Source organism: Ctenocephalides felis, unplaced genomic scaffold (genome assembly GCF_003426905.1).
Source record: "Ctenocephalides felis isolate EL2017-DRISC unplaced genomic scaffold, ASM342690v1 CF-g0.4_SCAFFOLD_02226, whole genome shotgun sequence".
Classification (NCBI taxonomy): Eukaryota; Metazoa; Arthropoda; class Insecta; order Siphonaptera; family Pulicidae; genus Ctenocephalides; species Ctenocephalides felis.
In genome coordinates this window covers 39,730-59,881 of record NW_020538380.1, presented here as the reverse complement: position 1 = coordinate 59,881, position 20,152 = coordinate 39,730, and the positions used below count along the sequence as shown (strand labels likewise).

The window sequence follows — 20,152 nt, the reverse complement described above, 5'->3', positions numbered from 1 at the left end:
ATTTAGTGATGTGATGGCACTAGCCAATCCCATTTTGAATAATGATAAGTTTCATTAAATTGTTTCCCACTTTGACTTTTCTTGTATTCTTTTCTGACGAAAACACGTCTATTATTCAAAGGTTTAGATGTCTAAAGTTATCTACCAGCAATGAGTCTTCGAGTCCATTGGACAATTGTCTGAACTTCTGCATCTGTCATATTATTTTAAAATATTAATTTTTGACTAACTATTGGCATTTCGAAAAATCTAATCATGATCAGCGATACTTGTAATAAAATTAGGACTTTGAAATGTAATCAATCATCATCAACAAAAGGATTTTTCCAAAGAAATTATCTTATGTTAATTATTCATATCTTGCTAATACTTTATTTCTATAACAAACTCTCAAGCAAATTTATTAAAATAAATAGTAACAAACAAAGCATACTATTCTGTTACTTTATATATCAGTATCACCCAACGTTAGATTTTTGAAATTATATGTTATTTTCACGTCACTAATTTATTTCTAATTTATGGATGTGTTTACCTGGAATACCTGGAATACTGAATAGACAAAGTATCTGGAAAAACAATCCATGTCACAGCTTCTGAACAAGGAGGTGTAGTTAATGATCCTTAAAATAACAAACTCATATTAATATCATTAGTATATTTGAAATATTGAACATTTAAGAAAGGGTGAAACAAAAGTATCCGAATTTAATTGTTGACATTTTACAATATAATTGAAAAACACTTCAGAAGTGGAACATGTTTATTCTCCTGTCCATACTCCTAGATTTGTGCCTTCATGCTCATGATCATTAAGTTTAACAAAAGAGTATTTATTGAGTATAAAATTGTTACATTCTTTCGAAATATGTTTGATATCACAATTAATACACTTGCTCGCGTTAAAATGCGATTTTTTAACGATCGAGAACGCAATATTCATTTTATACTTAAATCACTTTTTGTAGAGATATATCTTAGGATGTTTGTTTAGTCCATGAACTCTGTTACTATGCAAAGTTTTATTAAAATTATCAGCAATCAATTACAAAGATACTATCCTGGCGATCAAATCATGATTTTTTGAATAAAACTTGCACATTGTCATAAATTTGTGCACTCATCTATCAATTGTAATTAACAAAACAAATTTTTTGATCGTGAGTTCAAAATATAAACATTCCTCGGAGATTTACACTAGTAATATTATTTTTTTTTAACATTTTTATATTCCATAATAATAATTTAATTTTAAATACCTTTATATGTATAGAATCTGTCCAAATCTTCCGGCAGTAAAGATGCTAGTGAAATGTATAGTTCAATGCAGTATTAGTATCAGACTGCTCAATCAGCTCGAAGTTTCGTACTATATGGGACAATTCCTTAGATTCTTTTTCTTTTAACTGAAATGATTATAATTACCAAAATTATTTCAAACTTTTCAAAATTTATGCAAAACAGAAATAATAATTTCTAAGCGTGCTACATATAACCCAAAAAAAATAAACTGTGGAATATTGCTGATATTTGACTATATGTAGCAAAACTCACTTGATAGAAGAAAGCCAAAACAGTCAGACCATCAGCATGATTTAAAGCCTCCGCCACGTTCGAGTATTTTATATTACGATGAATAATATGCATTTCCAATGGATATCTAATATCATTCAATACGTGTTCGCTGCCTCTGCTATTTCGTTCACCTATATGTGAAGAATTAACACGATTTGTATAATAATTCTATTGTATTCAGCTAAATATAATAATTCATGGATCTGATCACCTACCCCAGTGGAAATGCAGACCCTCGAATTCGTACTCATGTTCTAATCTAGCTCCAAATATATACGGCAATCTACCAAATTCGAGTTGAGGTTTCTCCAATGTAGGAATGCTTAAAGACACTGCAAGTATATATAAATATTATGTTGAAGGGGTTTGATGTTGAAATGTATGATTAATTTCTTGCAGGGCGTAACATCAAGTAAAAAAATAAAGTAAAGATTTTTAAACATCTTTATTTTTCCATGCGTTTCGACGTAAAACTCTACGACAGTGGTCTTGACAGAAATTAAACTCGTCTCGGATGAGCTACATCTTGTTTATTTAATTCAAAAAAAAAAATTTACATTAAAAAGTAATCACTGACATTTAGTGCTCGATTCCAATTACTAATTATTCACAAGTTATGTGTTGTTGATTTGTGTAAGTGTAAATCTAAGAATTTCAAAACCACTGATGAAGTAGAATATTACCTCAAAACGTATGGAAAAATGAAGATGTTTTAAATCTTTACTTTATTTATTTTTTTTTTTACTTGATGTTACGCCCTCCAAGAAATTAATCATATACATATGTGTGTATCATATACATTATGTATGAAATTTATTAGGAAATTAAGAAATATATGTAGTGAAATAAAAACTCCTACTTTGCCGCAGATAAAATTGCGCGGTTGTTTTTGTAAATAGTAATATCAGGCGGTTTTACTAATATTGTAACATTGAGAATTTTGTACATTTTTAAATCTCCTTAATTCTATTTTTTTATTAACATCTATCATGTACACAAAAAACGCCAATAAAATTTGTATATGAAGCATGAACAAAAGTAATAAATGCAAATCTTCCATCCATACACGGGGTGAAATAGGACAGCCAGGGGCAAACAGTTTCAGTGTCTTATTTTCAATGTTCAATAGAGTTCACGAAATTATAGCTACATTACTCAATTAATGCAAAAAATAAACTTCATGAGTACATTTTTACAGAGACACCCTATATAAATCTTTATATAACCTTGATTGGGTATATCGCTAGAAATATTCATCTGCATTGTAACAACTAATTATTTAATTTATCTCTTGTAAAATTGCTATTTTAACTTAATTTACTTTATTATTTACTATTTTTTATTGTTTACACTTTTGCCTGGGTAAAAAGGTTTAGTTGGTCCTTTTTACCCCTCCTCGTAAGTTTTTTTTTATAAAGGTTGTACAACTATTGAATCTAACTTAATATTAACAATACGTTTTATAAAACAATTAAATAACGAATAAAAATAAAAATTATATTAAGCTTACGTTAACTGAAAGAAATTATAAACGCACCCAAGTATGTCCCAAATTGGTTGGTTCATACAGATTTGAACTGTTAAGGAAGAAATTGAAATGTTCAGTCTGAGATACAAGGTTAGAATACAGAACCACCCTAACATCATGACCAAAAACTTAATAAAAAAACAATGGCATTGAACGGCTCAGGAGAAAACGGCTCCTTTTTGATATTCTTTAGTAATCCTATAGTATGTACAATTACTCGTAGGCTTAATTAATTTTCACAACAGGACTACATCTATAAGCTAAACATATCCAACATCGAATCGGATCACCAATAGGTGACCTTTCGACTTTTTCCCTTTATTTAATAAATCATAAAAATACTGAATGTTGTATAAGAACAACAGATTGTAATAAAAAAAAGCTTACGTAATCTTACGTAACAACAGTGTTCGCAACCAAAAAACTAACATCGAAATAAAATACTTTTGTTATGAATTCTCAAACATTGCCGTTCATTTCCCGTCGTAAAAATCAAGGGAATGGCTGGTTATGCATATTTTTCGCTGTACTTTCAAATATTGTTGTGAAAAAATTCTTAACTTGTTTTTAAGATATCGGTGGTAGACCTTTTTACCCGCGAACCTTTAAGTCCCTCTCTACCTATTCTGTAGTATTCATATGGTATTCATAGGGCTCGCCCGCAAGTAAGCGGTTAAAGGCGACGGGACTTGTTTCAGAGGTCCCGGGTTCGAAATCCACTTTGAGCAGCCTGTAGTCAGACAGCAGTGACAACGATATATATATTATAACTCTTTTAGATATTCATTAAAATGGCTTTGTTAAGTCTAAATTGCAATAACTTCACTTGTGAGTTTTATTTATTTCGGATCAAAATTTGTAGACTAAGTCGAAATACATAATATAAATACGAAAATATAGAGTCTTTTATATTTCGGTATCTCACCAGAATGTCCATTATTTGTAATCTTCAAAGGACCAGGCAAAGGGTTTCTATAGCCCACCATTTCTAGGGCAGGCATCCTTAAAGGTATCGATCGTCTTGTGTAAATTGCAATTGGCGATTGCATTTTACCGCCACAATGATTGTGTTTTTTCTGCCATCTCCTTTGGTCCAAGTTTCCATATCCAAATCTATGAGAATGCGATACCTTTGCTAAAATTGTAAAAAAAATAATAATGAATAATATCCACGGGTGAATTATCATACGAAAATCAATAACAACAATATAATAATTTAACTAACACGATTTTCAATTCAAAAGCAAGCAATTTAGTAGTACCTATTGAGAGTTAATGAAGATCAGGAGAAGTTAATACTATCAGTTACTTTTTTATTTCAAGTAATTTGAGATTATGTTTATCCATGAAAGTACTTATATTCAACATAATTCGTAAAATTAATTCAATTTCTTTGTATTCTCTAAGTTTGTTTCTGGGTTTTATACTACATATATTACAAAAACCTTGAATTTCATGTTTTGCTAATTGTTTAATATTTTAGATTTCAGTACCATATCATTTTGGGGTACTTAGTAAAATGAGCGTATTTTCATATGGGTAGCATACGTGCACGTATATTTGTAAGTATATACCTTCAGGATTTGCGACGATTTTATAAAAAAAACTGTTCATCCATTTAGGTGTATACAAAAAACATTTGTTTTTTAACTTCCCGAAGGAGAAGTTTATGTTTTCATCAAACAATCCGATTCGCTAATTTTATGTTTTCTCGACTTTTCAAGCCATTCTGAATCGAATGAGACCAAATTTGGAAAAAGTATGTGTGTGTGTGAGTGTGTGAACAGTTTTTTTGCCGTAAATCGACGTTTTCTCAAAAACGACTAGACCGATTTCAAAAATTTAAAAGCCGTTAGATGTATTGCGATGAGGACTAGCGTTTATCAATTTTACGCGAAGATCAGCCAAGCCGTTTCTTTGTAAATAGCAGAAATGTGAAAAAAAATTCGTTCACGTTTTAGCTCGCAGTTCTGAATCGAGTTTTTGGTAGAGATCGGCCGGGCCGTTTTCTTGTAATAAAGTGTTGAAAAAAAATTTCATACTGCCGAATCGAAAATCAAAAACTGTTTGAAAGATATTAGTTGGGAATAATACTGATTAGTTTTAGGTAAAAATCTACCGAGGCGTTTTCTTGTAATTCTTCGTTAAAAAAAAAATTGAGCCGATTTTTATGAAACTTTTTTTGATGATTTATATCATGGTCTTATACAACTATATACAACTTATTAAAATATTTCGGCCTTATGACATGTAGTTTAATTTTAAAAATTCATCAAAGAATGAGTAGTTTTTTTGGCGTTTGTTAAAATTAAAATAAGACGATTTACTTGGTATGATGAAGTACCGGGTTCCACGGAAACTGGTTCAATTATAAAAATTCTTGATTTTTGAAAATTTGCTTTTAGAAGATACTGAGTTAACGTGTTCGTTAGTTTTCAAATATGTGTAATAAATCCACTCGGAATACTTTTAATCACTCATAAATTAATTTATTTTTTATTGATTAAGTCGATTAATTACACATACCGGGAAGTTCATGTAACTTGCCTCAAGGCAAAATGCCAATACCAATTAGTTTTATTGCCAATGCGCGTCTATCAATTTGTTAGTGACAAATCTACATCTAGTTACTAAAAATGATTATTTAGTATATTCGCTTCAAATTGATTTGAAAAAAATCATTTAATAGTAACATACTTATTCTAAATATTTAATTTTACCTTTGCTACTACTTTATAACAATTATCAATATATATTTATCGCTCAACACAAACGATTTTACAATTTCTAATCAGAAATTTATAAAAATTGCATGGGCTTCTATTCTTAGAAATTAGAAAAGAAATTATGGTACTTGCAAATAAAACTGATACTAAAACATTTCAAACTTGTCATTTTAAAAAAGAAAAATTTAGCTACTCTACAAATTTTAAAAGAAAGAATGCTTTTTAAGAATTTTCAAAATTCCTAAGTTTTCCAAAAAATAAATATTTTTATAGTTGTTAAGAAAGTTTTCTTGAATAAATATAATTCTTAAAAATATAATATTTTATCAAAATTTTTAGAACTAAATTAGATGAAAAATTTTACTTTCCGTGAATTTTGTATTATTAATGCGAATTTCAAAATCCAAAATATAATTCTAATATATAATATTTAATTCACACTTATATTTAGTAAAAATTAATTAATTATATAATTTAATAATTAATATAATTATACAATTATCTATAAATGATTTAATAATAGATTGTTATTTATTATAATTAATTAATTAAACTCATCGAAATATTTGATTTTTTTTATTTTTTTTTTACTCTGAATTAAAAAGTTTGAAAAATGTTACTCTCTTTCAAAAATTGGATGTAGGTTTTGGTTATCGTGATTCCCAAAAGTTAGATGCAAATAATATATCTATAATCTCAGGTTTTTATTTAATATATTTTTAGTTATAATAAAATTTAAAAATAATTTAAATTTATTTATATCCCATCTTTATTTTTATACAACAATTGTATTATAAAAAATTATCTCCAACGCGGATTATTGCTACCATTGTTACATAAATTTCTGTCTCATTAAAAATATCAGAATTGATAAGTGTAAGTGCATTAGTATAAGTATGAATTTAAATAACTAAGTCTAAGCAGTAGTTGTAATATTGTGGATAATATTGTCGTCACTCGCCATTTGAATTTTTATGTGATGACATTTTATATTTCGAAATATAAATTAAATCATGATCATGATTTAATTGCACGACATAATTGTTTTACGAAATAATTTTAAAATAAGCTACATTCTTTTTGATTTAGCTATTTTTATATGAGATTAGAAAAATATATTATATTATATTTTTGGCAATTGCCAAAAATCAATCCATTTATCGCCATCTTGGGTGTGATTTTTTTGCGACAGAATGCACTAATAAGCATTATATTTATTTATTTACTTTTTCATTTATATATACATTTGTTTATTTATTCATTTGAAATAGATGGATCAAGAAGCAAGTTTTATTTTACAAATTAATTAATCATCTATATTTAAATTTTGGATAAATATTCGATTATATTTGTATACCGGTCGCTTAACATAGTATTGAACATAATTTGTATATGAATCATAAGATATTAGCTCTTTGGTAACAATCACCCCCAATCTTGTTTAAACAAAAACAAAACTCTATAAATAACAGTTGCCTGGATAAAATATGACAAATTAATTCCAATTTCAGACGTCAATTCGTTTTCACGTCATTTAAAAAAACAAGTTTTGTTAGAATAGAAATGAACAATAGATAATCAGATAAGAGTTAAATTTAAATAAAAATATATTGTAATGTTCTATATTTCTTAAATAAATATGGTTATTTTAAAAGATTTCTACATGTAATGTATTTAAATAATTATCCGAAATATGCAAGTAAACTAATAGACGAGAAATAAACTGCTAAAAAAGTATTTGTCAATTGTAATATTTGTTTGAGTATAATTAAGCTCATTTTAAACAAATATTTGACTTATATTAATATGACCGCAAACAAATGTTATTTATATAAAATATACCGTGCTTGAACCATTTCTTACATATTTACAAAAATATATATACACATATATGTTCACACGCATATATTTATTTATATATATACACACACACATATATATATATATATATATATATAGGTGTTTGAGTGTGTTGTTTATTTTACATCTATTAACACTACTTATTGAATTTGTACGCCCTAATAAAATATGCACAATTTCAACATATTAACTTTTTACGATTTTTTAGGTTTTTTACTTATATATATATATATATATATATAATATATATGTGGCGGACATAGCTCAGAGGTAGCATGTCCGACTCACATGCCGGAGATCGTTGGTTCGATCCCTGGCGCTTCCAATTGTAAAAATATAAAAAATGTGTCAGAATTTCAATTGTAAGATGAATGTAAAAAAAATGGTTAGAATGTATAAGGTATTAGAATGTATAAAAATTGAATTAGAATTGAAAATAAAGAAAAATGAAATAGTAGAAAGAAGTAAGAAGATAAAAAAAAAGGGAAGAATGAAGATAAGTTGAACTATGTAGAAGAATAGAATTTAGTGAAGAAGATAAGTTGAGAGAAAGTATATAGTATAAGAAGAATAGAATCTGTATATAAATTGAATTTGATATAAAAAATTAGTATAGAATGTAAATAAATGTTGTAGGTGGCTAAATGCTCAGAGTAAGCGAGGCCAAATAAAAATTATAAAAATTATAAAAATTATAAAAAAAAAAAAAAATAATAATATATATATATATAAATATATATATATATGTGTGTGTGTGTGCAAAGTTTTATTTATTTATGCGGAAGTGAAAATTGTCTTCTTTCAGTATATATATATATATATGTGTGTGTGTGGCTAAGGGCCTAAAATTTTTTATTTCAAGTTAAATTTGTTGAATTGCTAGTGAGATTTATTACGGTTTGCCCTCAGTTCTAACAAAAACTTGGCTATTATAAATCTATAGCATTAAAAATATGCTAAGGCTTCATATTCACTATATTTACTTAAAATTTTAATCAAATTTTGTTTAAATTTTTTCTTGCCATTAAAGTGCTTCATTGGGTAATGCTCTACTCATCTCTACTATTTTTTATGAGACAATGTCAATATATTCTACTTATGTGTGCTATAGGTTATTTTATGTATGTTATAAATATAAAGCCAAATACTGAACTTATAAGATTAAATAGCTTCAAATCATATTTACATATTGTATTCAAAAACCATTTTGCCATAGACAATAGCGAAGCAAGGAGTGTTCACACTTTTCAATGATTTATTTTGTATATTGTTCTCATTAACCAAATATATGGACATTGCATTGTACGGGGTTACTACTGCATAACAAATATAGGTAATATACCCATTAAATATATAATATTTCTTGAAAATATGAAAATTTCCAAAATTCAGTTTGAACTTAATAAGATCATATATATAAGTCTGGTTCATAACATACATCATGCAATTATATATGACTTATTTTTAATACACTATTTACATTCGATTCAGAAGTTAGTCGCAAAAAAATTTTAATATATCTGCAATAATCTAAACATTCTGATATCTAACTTTAGATTATAATTTTTATTGTGTTAGATTTGTTTCGCATGAATTCTTCAAAGCAGAGGAAAAATGAGGTCGAAAAGTTTTAGATACAAAAAATCTGACTAGAATATTTACGTTAAGTATTGATCTTTGTGCCATTTATTTAGTCTTACAATTAGTGTTGTAATTAAATTATATTCCAAACTTAGGATTTTTTGAAGATTTTAATAAGCGTTTTTTCTCACAAAGTTATGAAAATTATAATAATTATTTACCCTGAAGGGTTGACAACGACTTCTGGTTATATTTATAACATTCGAATAACTACAAATCACGTTAATATTAATTTAAAATAACTTAATAATATTCAAATGTAATAACATACCATCAAATATAATCATTGATATAATAAATATCAAAAAATAAGCACAATGCATCTTTAGCAGATTTTTAGTTATATTTATCTATTAAAACTATTTTTACTCCACAACTACACATATCACACTGTAAGAGACGACTGAAACAATCAGAAAGATATGTATAAAAATATGGAGTTAATAATTGCTAAGATATACGAAAGAACAATGTGCTAAAAAGATACATACATTTTCACCAGGACCAGAATGGGATTTTTTGTAGTTTATAATTGTTACCTTATTAAAATCAAAGAATAATAAATAAATTACGATATAAATATATTCTGTAAAAATTGTATTAATTCTTTAATTGGGCTTGCATCGTATTTTGGCTGTATTCTTAAATATCAAATATTCGGCGAACTGAGATGATATCATCTCATTTAATTTTTTAAATCTGGAATTTGAAAATTGCATAGAATGTTTTCGAGGTAACACATCATGCTTTTATTTATGACTCTTCTAGTTGCAGCCACAAATGCTGAAAGAAGCTTTTCAAAACTAAAATTAATAGAAATAATTAGATAACTAGTTGTAAGTAATTAAAAAACTAGTTGGTATTGGTATTTTGTCTTGAGGCAAGTTACATGAACTTCCCGAAATGTGTAAATAATCGACTTAATCAATAAAAAATAAATTATTTTTGAGTGATTAAAGATATTCCGAGTGGATTTATTACACATTGAAAACGAATGAATACTTTAACTCGGAGTATTTTCTAGAAGGAAATTTTCAGAAATCAATAATTTTTATAATTGAATCAGTTACCGTAGGGCTTTAATGGTTTTCTATGTTCATCAAATACTCGATATACCAAGTAAATCCTATAATTTTAATTTTAACAAACGTCAAAAAAACTACCCATTTTCTCACACTTTGATGAACTTTTAAAATTAAACTACTTGTCGTAAGGTCGTAATATTTCAGCAAGTTCTATAAGACCATGATATATATCGCCGAAAAAAATACCATAAAAATTGGCTTAATTTTTTTTTCAACAGTTAATTACAAGTAAACGGCTCGGTAGATTTTCACCTAAAACTAATCAGTATCATTCCCAACTAATATCTTTCGAACAGTTTTTGATTTTTTAAAATCGATTCGGTAGTATCAGCTTAAATGTGTAGTATGAGCTTAAATGTGTAGTATGAGCTTAAATGTGAATTTTCAAAATCGATTCAGAATTGCGGGCTAAAACGTGCACGACAAATTCTTTACTTTTCTGCGATTTACATCGAAACGGCCCGGCCGATCGTCGCATTCAGAAACGCTAGTCCTCATCGAGATACATCAAATGGCTTTTAAATTTTTGAAATCGGTCCAGCCGTTTTGGAAAAAACGTCGATTTACGGCAAAAAATCTGTTCACACACACACACACATACTTTTTCCAAATTTGGTCTCATTCCATTCACAATGGCTTGAAACGTTGAGAAAACATAAAATTAGCGAATCGGAATTTTTGATGAAAACATAAACTTCTCCTTCGGGAAGTTAATAAACAATTAAAAACTAGTTGTAAGTAGCATTTGTTAGGGCAATTTGCATTTGCCTGATATATATAAATAATTGACTTCATCAATAAGAATTCAGATTTAGCAACTTTTAGAAATGCGATGGAATGTTGAAACTTTGGTGCAGGGCATTATTCCAAATTTTGTTGAATTTTTTAAATTAATTGACATGTCACAGGATTTTAATATTTTAGTATGTTTAATATGTTCTTTAAGATTATGATCTCTATGATCATAAAAAGTTTTATCAAAATCGTCAATTTTTTTCCAACAACTAATTACGAAGAAACGCTCCGACAGTTACCAAAAACAAACAACACGATATCCAAACGATAATTTAACAGTTTTTGAATGTTTTAAATTCGCTCAGGATTTTTGGCTGGATGAAAATGTTTGCATAAACATCCCGATATGTGTAATGATTGACTTAATCAACCGAGATTGGGATTTAGCTATTTAGATACTTTTCAAGCCTAAAGCTCAATACTGTTCTAAATGATACAAATATATTTAGATAAGCATTATGAAACCTAATCCTTATATTATATTTTATATTAATCCTAAGGTGTAATGCATCCTGTCCCTTACAGACTCTCAAATATTAATCCTTCCTTCCAAGAAATTATTTTTCCTTGAACTTGATTCAAACAAATTGCAGGTCAAAAACTGATTATATAAAAATATAATGGAATGTCGCTAAAATCAACAAAAGGAGCCAATCAGAAAAATAATATAAAATTGTCAAATCTTTGTAATCAGTATTAACTTAAATTTTATAACGTAAATCCTTGAAGCGCAGCCCATTATTCAAAATTTTAATGACTTTATATAATTACTAGCACTAGCAGTAAATCTTACTTACGATTAGGTAGAACTTTAGCCAGATTTTTGAAAGATGCAAGATTTTAGAATTTTTTATTTATAATATAGTCTAAATCTCGGAATGAAGTTAAAAGCAAGTTATAATCAAGTTGAAACCAAATTAGAGTCTAATTAGATTTCTTCAAGAATTTCATAACCGTAAGGCTCATGTCAGATTCAAGTTAGAATCTCTTTGCAATCGTAAAAAATCTGATCAGCGAAATACTCAAATGGTATCTTTCGAACGATTCAACTATTTTTTGAGAAAACGTTGACGGAATGAAACGACTGGGCGTGAGGGGTAATCTGTAGGTATGTTTTTATAGACCATGATCTCTATGGTCAAAGAAAGTTTCATAAAAATTGTTCAAGAAGCTTTCAACAATCATTTATGATAAAACGACCTGGTCAAGCTTTACCAAAAATCAGCGCAATATCCGACCAAACTCTATCAAACAGTTCTTGAATTTTTAAAAACGATTAAGGATTTTGGGCAAAAACGTATACGAAATTTTTTACACTTTCTGGTATTTATAAAGAAACGGCTGGACCGATCATCGCGCCAAACTAATCAACGCTAGTTCTTATCGAAATAATTATAATTATATCAAAAGACCTTTAAATTTTTAAAATCAGTGCAGCTATTTTTGAGAAAAAGTGTACGAAAAATCGAAGAAACTAGTGGCGCATTCTTGAACACCAAGAACACATTACGTTGGAGAGTAAAGGAAAATCGACTACCAAAGAATCACAAACACGGGTGCCGAAGTACTATTTAAGCGCTCTACTCGTAAAGCCGCAGATGGAGCTAGTGTGGATTGTGCATGTTTAATGCAAATTTCATAAATTTATACTAGGAAAAATTTAGACAAGTATTATTCGAAAGATATTGCCAGCTCGTATATGATAAAAATACATACTATGCTATAGCACCCGAAAATACGAATATTAAGTTTATGCCAAACTTAGGATTTAGTACTGATATAAAAATATGTGTATGTATTACCATTCTTTGATCATAAAAATGGTTTTAGAAGCGTCACATATGCATTATGTACATGATCCACACTCTAATTATATATTTGAACATGTACTTGAAATGCAATACATTATAAATTAAAACTAAACTTACAGTAAACCACAAAAGTTGAAACTACGTACCTCTGAAAAATAACTTTCTGCAGCTTTCGTCACGAAGCTAATGATTATGTTAATAAACCGATGGCTATTGCATCATATAGTTGTAACCCTAGACAGTATTAGAATATATTATATTCATTAAGCGGCAACAGTTGCATAAACTTTCTGAGATAATCAACAATTATCAATCAATAAATCGATTTTACATATGATCTACCTGTCTGGCTATTCACCTCTCTACATACAATTATTTCCCTACCAGTTTATTTCTATCTGTTTACCTGTTTGCATTCTTACCTATTTATCAGTCTGGCAGTCCACTAGTTCACCTACCTACCTGTCCACCTATTTGCCTGTCTACTGTTGACTTGGCTACCTGTTCACATATTTACCTCCCACATTCACATGCACACACACAGTTTTTTTTTAAGATATGCCAAAATGTTCAGGACTCTTGAAACGTAAATCTATGCAAAAAAATTCGATTCAATTTTCTTTGCGATTACTATAAACTATCATATGGTGAGTTAAAAATTATCTTATATTTTCGAAATATAATTCAAATTAAGATTCAAATCAAAATATATTTTCTAAAAACGACGCTAAAACCGATGATAATTCGATGTACTTTCTATCAAGTTATTTTAACATATAGGGGAAGTATGGACAAATGACATAGTGTTTAGTTTTTTTTACCGATATTTATTTATTTAATGATATTATAATCAGTTTTAATAGTTTATGCTCATCTTCAGTTCATGGACTTCCAATAACATAGTCTTTTAATTAAGTACAAACTATTTTAACATATTTCTTAAGGAAAAATGCAATTAATTACTCATATATAGTACTGACAAAATGGCATAGAAATGATATTTAAAAAGGCAGTTCACAAACAAGTGTTTGGTGTAAGTCGAAGGGACAGCATTACATAATGCATGATCCTAAAGAGTACTAGTGGTGAATGGCATCGTGCCTTAAGACAAATGGCTGGAACTTCCCGTACCGTAATTAAACATTTGAGGAATGAAAATATTCAATAATTGTTTTAAATAATTTCAAATACATTATTTATCATAAATACATACTATTAATTTATAAGTGTTTCTTAAATTGGGCAAAAAGCGTATTTTACAAAAAACTTACATGTATGTTTACAAGAAAATTGCTCAATTCTTTCTCAAGTTTGTTTTTTATGATAATTTTGAATTTTTTTCAAAATTTAGACATTTTTTGGAATTTTTGGAGAAAATTGATTTTTTTAAATTTTTTGAAAATTAGGAAATTTTTAAAAATATTCGACATACACATACATAAATTTTTCATAGATATGCCAAAATATTCAGAAACTTTTGAAACGAAAAAATATGTAAAAAATTTCATTTTCGATTTTTGGCGATCACTATAACTTACCTTGCCAATACAAATTATAGATTTAATAGAAGTAATTACAAATGACAATAGAAAAAAAACATGACAAACCTTAAAATAAACTTTTGACGCATTTGAACTGGTTAGGGGACGTCCATTAATCACGTGATCGATTTTTTTAAGTATTTTTAAAAGGAGCCCCCGCCCTCTTGGTGATATGTAGTAATAATCAAAATTAACACCCCCCCCCTCCCGCCAAACATCACTTGTATTTTTAGTTACGAGAAAAAAATATATTATTTTTATTTTTTTGGGATATGTTTGGATTTTTTGAAATTCAGGTAAAAAATAAATACTCAGTGATGGACGCCCCTTACTGCGACAAGACGCTAAACACCTGACAGGATTGTGATTATTGCTTCATTAACGTTATACAGTCTCGGAAACGTTTAAACTAGTAAATTTTTTAATGAGGTCCCTGTGTTATTTTGTCCATATATAAAAATAACATTTTGTCCGTACTTCCTCTATTCAAAATGCACATTATGAATTAAAACTAATATATTTCAATTAATATTTTCTGTGCGGTAAAATGATGCTAAAGTCGATGATAATCTGATGTACATCCCGTCGAATTATTTTAAAACATCATTTAGGAATAGACAGTGAGTATGGAATTCATTTATTTGATATTGTTTTTTTTTTAACTAGCCACTTATTGATTTCGTAAACTTATTTTTGAAAATATTAAAACTTAAAAATTATTTATAATTTTAACTATATTTTTTAAAATTACGCTAAAGCCGATGGAAATCTGTAATCTGATGTACATCCCATCGAGTTATTTTAAACCCAATTAATAACAGTGAGTATGGAATTCATTTGTTTGATATTATTTTTTTTTTCTAACAAGCCAGGTTTTGATTTTGTAAACTTACCTATGTCAACATTAATAATCAAATTTAGCATTAAATCTATAAAATTATTTATAATATTTTGACTATATATTTTAAAATTACGCTCATAGATAAACAAGTATAAATGATTACGCTAAAGCCGATGACAATCTGAGGCACATCCCATCGAGTTATTTAAAACCAAATTAATTAGGAATTGACAGTGAGTATGGAATTCATTTGTTTAATATTGTTTATTTTTCTAACAAGCCAGTTTTTGATTTTGTAAACTTATTTTGTCAATATTTATAATTAAATTTAACATAAAAACTAAAAAATAATTTATATAACTATATTTTTTAAAATGACGCTAAAGCCGATGACAATCTGATGCACATCCCATCGAGTTATTTTAAATCAAATTAATTAGGAATTGACAGTGAGTATGAAATTCATTTGTTTGATATTGTTTTTTTTTTTCTAACAAGCCACTTATTAATTTCGTAAACTTATTTTTGAAAATATTAAAACTTAAAAATTATTTATAATTTTAACTATATTAGTTACAATTACGCTAAAGCGTAATTTGATGCACATCCGATCGAGTTATTTTAAACCAAATTAATTAGGAATTGACGGTGAGTATGGAATTCATTTGTTTGATATTGTTTTTTTTTCTAACAAGCTAGTTTTTGATTTTGTAAACTTACTTATGCCAATATTAATAATAAAATTAAATCTATAAAATTATTTATAATATTTAACTATATATTTTAAAATTACGCTTATAGATAAACAAGTATAAATGATTACGCTGAAGCCGATGACAATCTGAGGCACATCCCATCGAGTTATTTAAACCCCATTTAATTAAGAATTGACAGTGAGTATGGTTTTGACATTTGTTTGATATTGTTTTTTTTCTAACAAGCCAGTTCTTAATTTTGTAAACTTATTTTGTCAATTTTAATAATTAAATTTAACGTTAAAACTAAAATTATATATATATATATATATATATATATATATATATATATATTGTTTCAAAATTACTCTAAAGCCGATGACTATCTATGATGTACTGAGTAAGTTAATAATTTTCCGTGGGGCGAGTTATAGTAATCGCAAATAAATCGAAAATGAAATTTTTTATATATCTTTACGTTTCAAAGGTTTCTGAACATCTTGGCATGCCTTAGAAAAAATGGTTGTGTGTGTATGTATATATGTATGTATGTATGTAATTTAATGTCATTTTAAAGTGGGGCGCATGGTATCGTGCCTTAAGGCAAATTGCTGGAACTTTCCGTATTCAAAATAATTTTTTTAAAAAGGTTAACATTTTTGAAAAAAAAATTACTTTGAAAAAATTAGATTTTTGGAAGTTCTGAACTTTTTTTTCAAAGCAATCGTACTGCTTTAAGGAGGTATTCTAGTGTAGAGTGATGAATTTTAGGTCATTTTTAAAGTATCGTAAAAGAAAGCAATGAATGTTTTTACTAGCCATTTTTTTTTGCCACTTGTTTATTAATATTATTAAAATACAAAACAAAAATTAAAAAATAAAAAAGTTGAAAATTGTAAAAACTGGCAGCTGATGAAGTGAGTGGTCTCAAAAAATTGGCACCTCAGTCTTGACATGATTTCAACCCTCCTAGCCATCGGAAATGCAAAAAATGATTATTAATCTACAATGATGTCGCAATCGGCTGAACTAGCGATGAGTAAAATCGATTTTTTTAAAAATAGTAAAAATTGGAATTTGGGGATAATCCTAGTTCGGGCTATAGATAGGTCTATAAACAAGACTCTCTGAGCATTTTAAGTGAATCGGTCAATTAAAACTCGAGAAATCGTGTCAACAGTACTGAAAAAGTCTGTTCTGAGAAAAACGCATTTAAAGTTTTGCGTGAAGCCAAACCAGTACGGAGACCGAGTCGGTAAAATGCCTATATCTCCGAAAATAATTCAAATTTTCAAAAAAAAAACCTTCTCGTACCCATATTCTTAGATTGTTAAACTTTGAAAATATGAAATAAGAAAAACGATTTTTTTGAATTTCTACACTAGAATACCCCCTTAACTGCATAGAGACGACATAACGAAGCGCGTAAGCGCCGCATCGCCGTCTAGTCTAACGGATAAACATTGGTACGGAACCCATAGGAAGGTAAACAAAATGTATACTTATTGTTAGAATATCTATGAAATATCTGATAATTTTATGTGCATGTGTCTAATTATCATTTTGACTGCCAAATTGCATTTTTTTTTTTACTTTTTTCACTTTATCTCCGAAACCGCTAGACCTGCCTTCATGAAGATTTAATAAGTTGTTTATCTTGTTAATACAAGTAAAATGTTTTTTGAATAATTTAAATCGGATGCTCCGTTCTCTTAATAGCTGAGTCACGATTTGTGACACTTTTTGCCCCATATCTTCGAAACGGCTAGACCTGCTTATCAATAGCAATCTGTGCTCCCGAAATCGTCGACGAAAATACTAATAGTACTAAGGTATGCCAAAATGTTCAGAAACCTCTAAAACGTAAAGATATATAAAAATTTTATTAACTTCCCGTAGGGCAAGTTATAGTAATCGCAAAAAAAATCGAAAATGATAATTTTTATATATCTTTTGTAGTGGTATTCACCCTTTATAATAGTTATAAATAATATTGTAAATTGATGTAACAGTCAATATGAACGACGCAATTAGTATTGCTCATAGTTACATTGTAAGCTTGCAGTAACCTTGCAAGTGTTGATAAAATTCCTTTTGAAACCGCAAACTGTGTCCGACGACCAAGTAAAGCGTAGTTTCTGACTCACATATATCGTACATTCTAGAAAAGGAATGCGTCATACCGATAAGGAGTATTTAAGGTTCTGGATGATGCAATAAACGGTCAGTTTGAGTCAGTATGAGTATGGGTCAAGATCAGTATGGGTTAAGATCAATATAGTTCAGTTGTAATCCAGTTATAATAAAATTCAGTCATTTTGAGTAACATAAAGTAATCAATGGAGTTATATTTAAGTTCAGTGTTCAAATTATATGAAAAGTGTACAAGAATCATGAAATAAACGTAAACATCAAAAGTCTTCATCTGTTTTACTGATTCCATTTCACATTCTGTACCAGCTTGATACTTAGCAGCAGGAAGAACCTACATTTTGTTGGCTCCGTCGCTGGATGGGGCACAACATATTTTATTTGGTGTCAGCGCTGGGATTGCAACATATTTTTTTGGTGGCAGCTTGGGATTCTGCGAATTTTTTTTTTAAAAAAAAGCTAAATTATTACCATAACATGTCTTGAACATAGAATTATTGCATATTTGGAAAACGGATATTTGAGAAAATACGCCGAAATATAGCAATAATTATATTCAAGAAAAGGTAAAAAGCTTTACCGAAGTGGGAATATTATTGAAACTACAAAGTGAAGACTCCAAAAATCAAGAAGTAAGAAAAGAGAAAGTCGTAACAAGAAGAAACAAGAAAATCAAATTAAGAATCAAGAAACAAAGAAGAGAAAGAAGATAATATAAATCAAGAAAGAAGAAAAAATCAAGAAGTATTATAATTACAAGTGAAAAGTCAAAGGTGAAAAATAAAATAAAAAGTGTTATGAAAAAAGTGATAAAATCATTGTTCAAGGTTACAAAAGTTTAAGTGATTGTGAATTCGAGTGAACCAAAAGGATATTAAATTAAGAAAGGAACACAACTCATTGTCAGTAAGCTTATTTTTAATATATTTTTGTAAATTTTTGCGCTTCTGTTTCAGTAGTTTTCATACTTTTCAAAAATGAATGAACCAGTAGATATGTCGCGCGAAGGTAAATTAAATATTCAAACTGCTATTGCGTTAATTCCAAATTTCAATGGGGAACCTTCAATGCTTCCTTCATTTATTACTGCTTGCGATGCATTATCGGTGGATTTGAGTCCATCAGAAGCGGAAAAATTGCTTACAGTTATAAAATTAAAATTAGACCCACAAATTTTTGCAAAGATCCAATTTATTAATTTGAAACGTGGGATGATTTAAAATGTTATTTAGCTAAAGAATATGTTGTAAAACGACCCATTTCTAGTTTATTGAACGAATTGAATAATTTAAAACAAAAATATAACGAAACAGTAAAAAGTTTTGGAGACAGAATAGAAGAAATTTTGCGACAAATTTATTACTCAAACGTAATTAGAGTAGGACATGACTATGCAACAACAACACAAGTGACATTCGAACAAGTAGGCATAAAAGTTTTTGAAAATGGCTTAACAGAACCTCTAAAAACATTAGTAAAATGCTGTCGATTTTCTGATATTAAAGATGCTATTGACTTCGCTTTGCAAGAAGAAGCTTGTCAAAATTCGTCAAATATCAGAAATAATCAAAGTAATAATATAATATGTTACATTTGCAAAAAACGGGGTCATATTGCTCCACAATGTTTCTTAAATAAAAAGAATAACGCTAATTCAAATAATAACCAAAAGTTTTGTAATTATTGTAAAAAACACGGTCATTTAATTTTTGAGTGTAGAAATCCAAATCGAAGAAATTTCAATACAAATCGAAATAATTTTAACATGTCAAAAACTTTTATTACCCCTACCAACGAACACCGACAAGAGTGCAACTATTCGCACACACATGCAGAAAATGCAACAAACAACATACCCACAGAATGTCAAACTGTTACGAAAACCAACAACCACAAATTCCCA

General features: G+C 28.2%; 1 protein-coding gene across 1 annotated transcript; it reads right to left on the bottom strand.

The window, feature by feature from the left end:
- Positions 1-70: 70 nt before the first annotated feature.
- On the bottom strand, positions 71-18,279 carry LOC113380578 (carbonic anhydrase 9-like; the record flags this gene model as incomplete). The annotated part of the gene is given in 9 exon segments (XM_026619762.1): positions 71-124; positions 127-197; positions 548-623; positions 1,260-1,310; positions 1,313-1,406; positions 1,555-1,706; positions 1,791-1,907; positions 4,029-4,238; positions 18,246-18,279. Coding segments are annotated over 9 exon segments (859 nt in total), but the record flags the coding sequence as incomplete, so codon positions are not given.
- Positions 18,280-20,152: the final 1,873 nt, after the last annotated feature.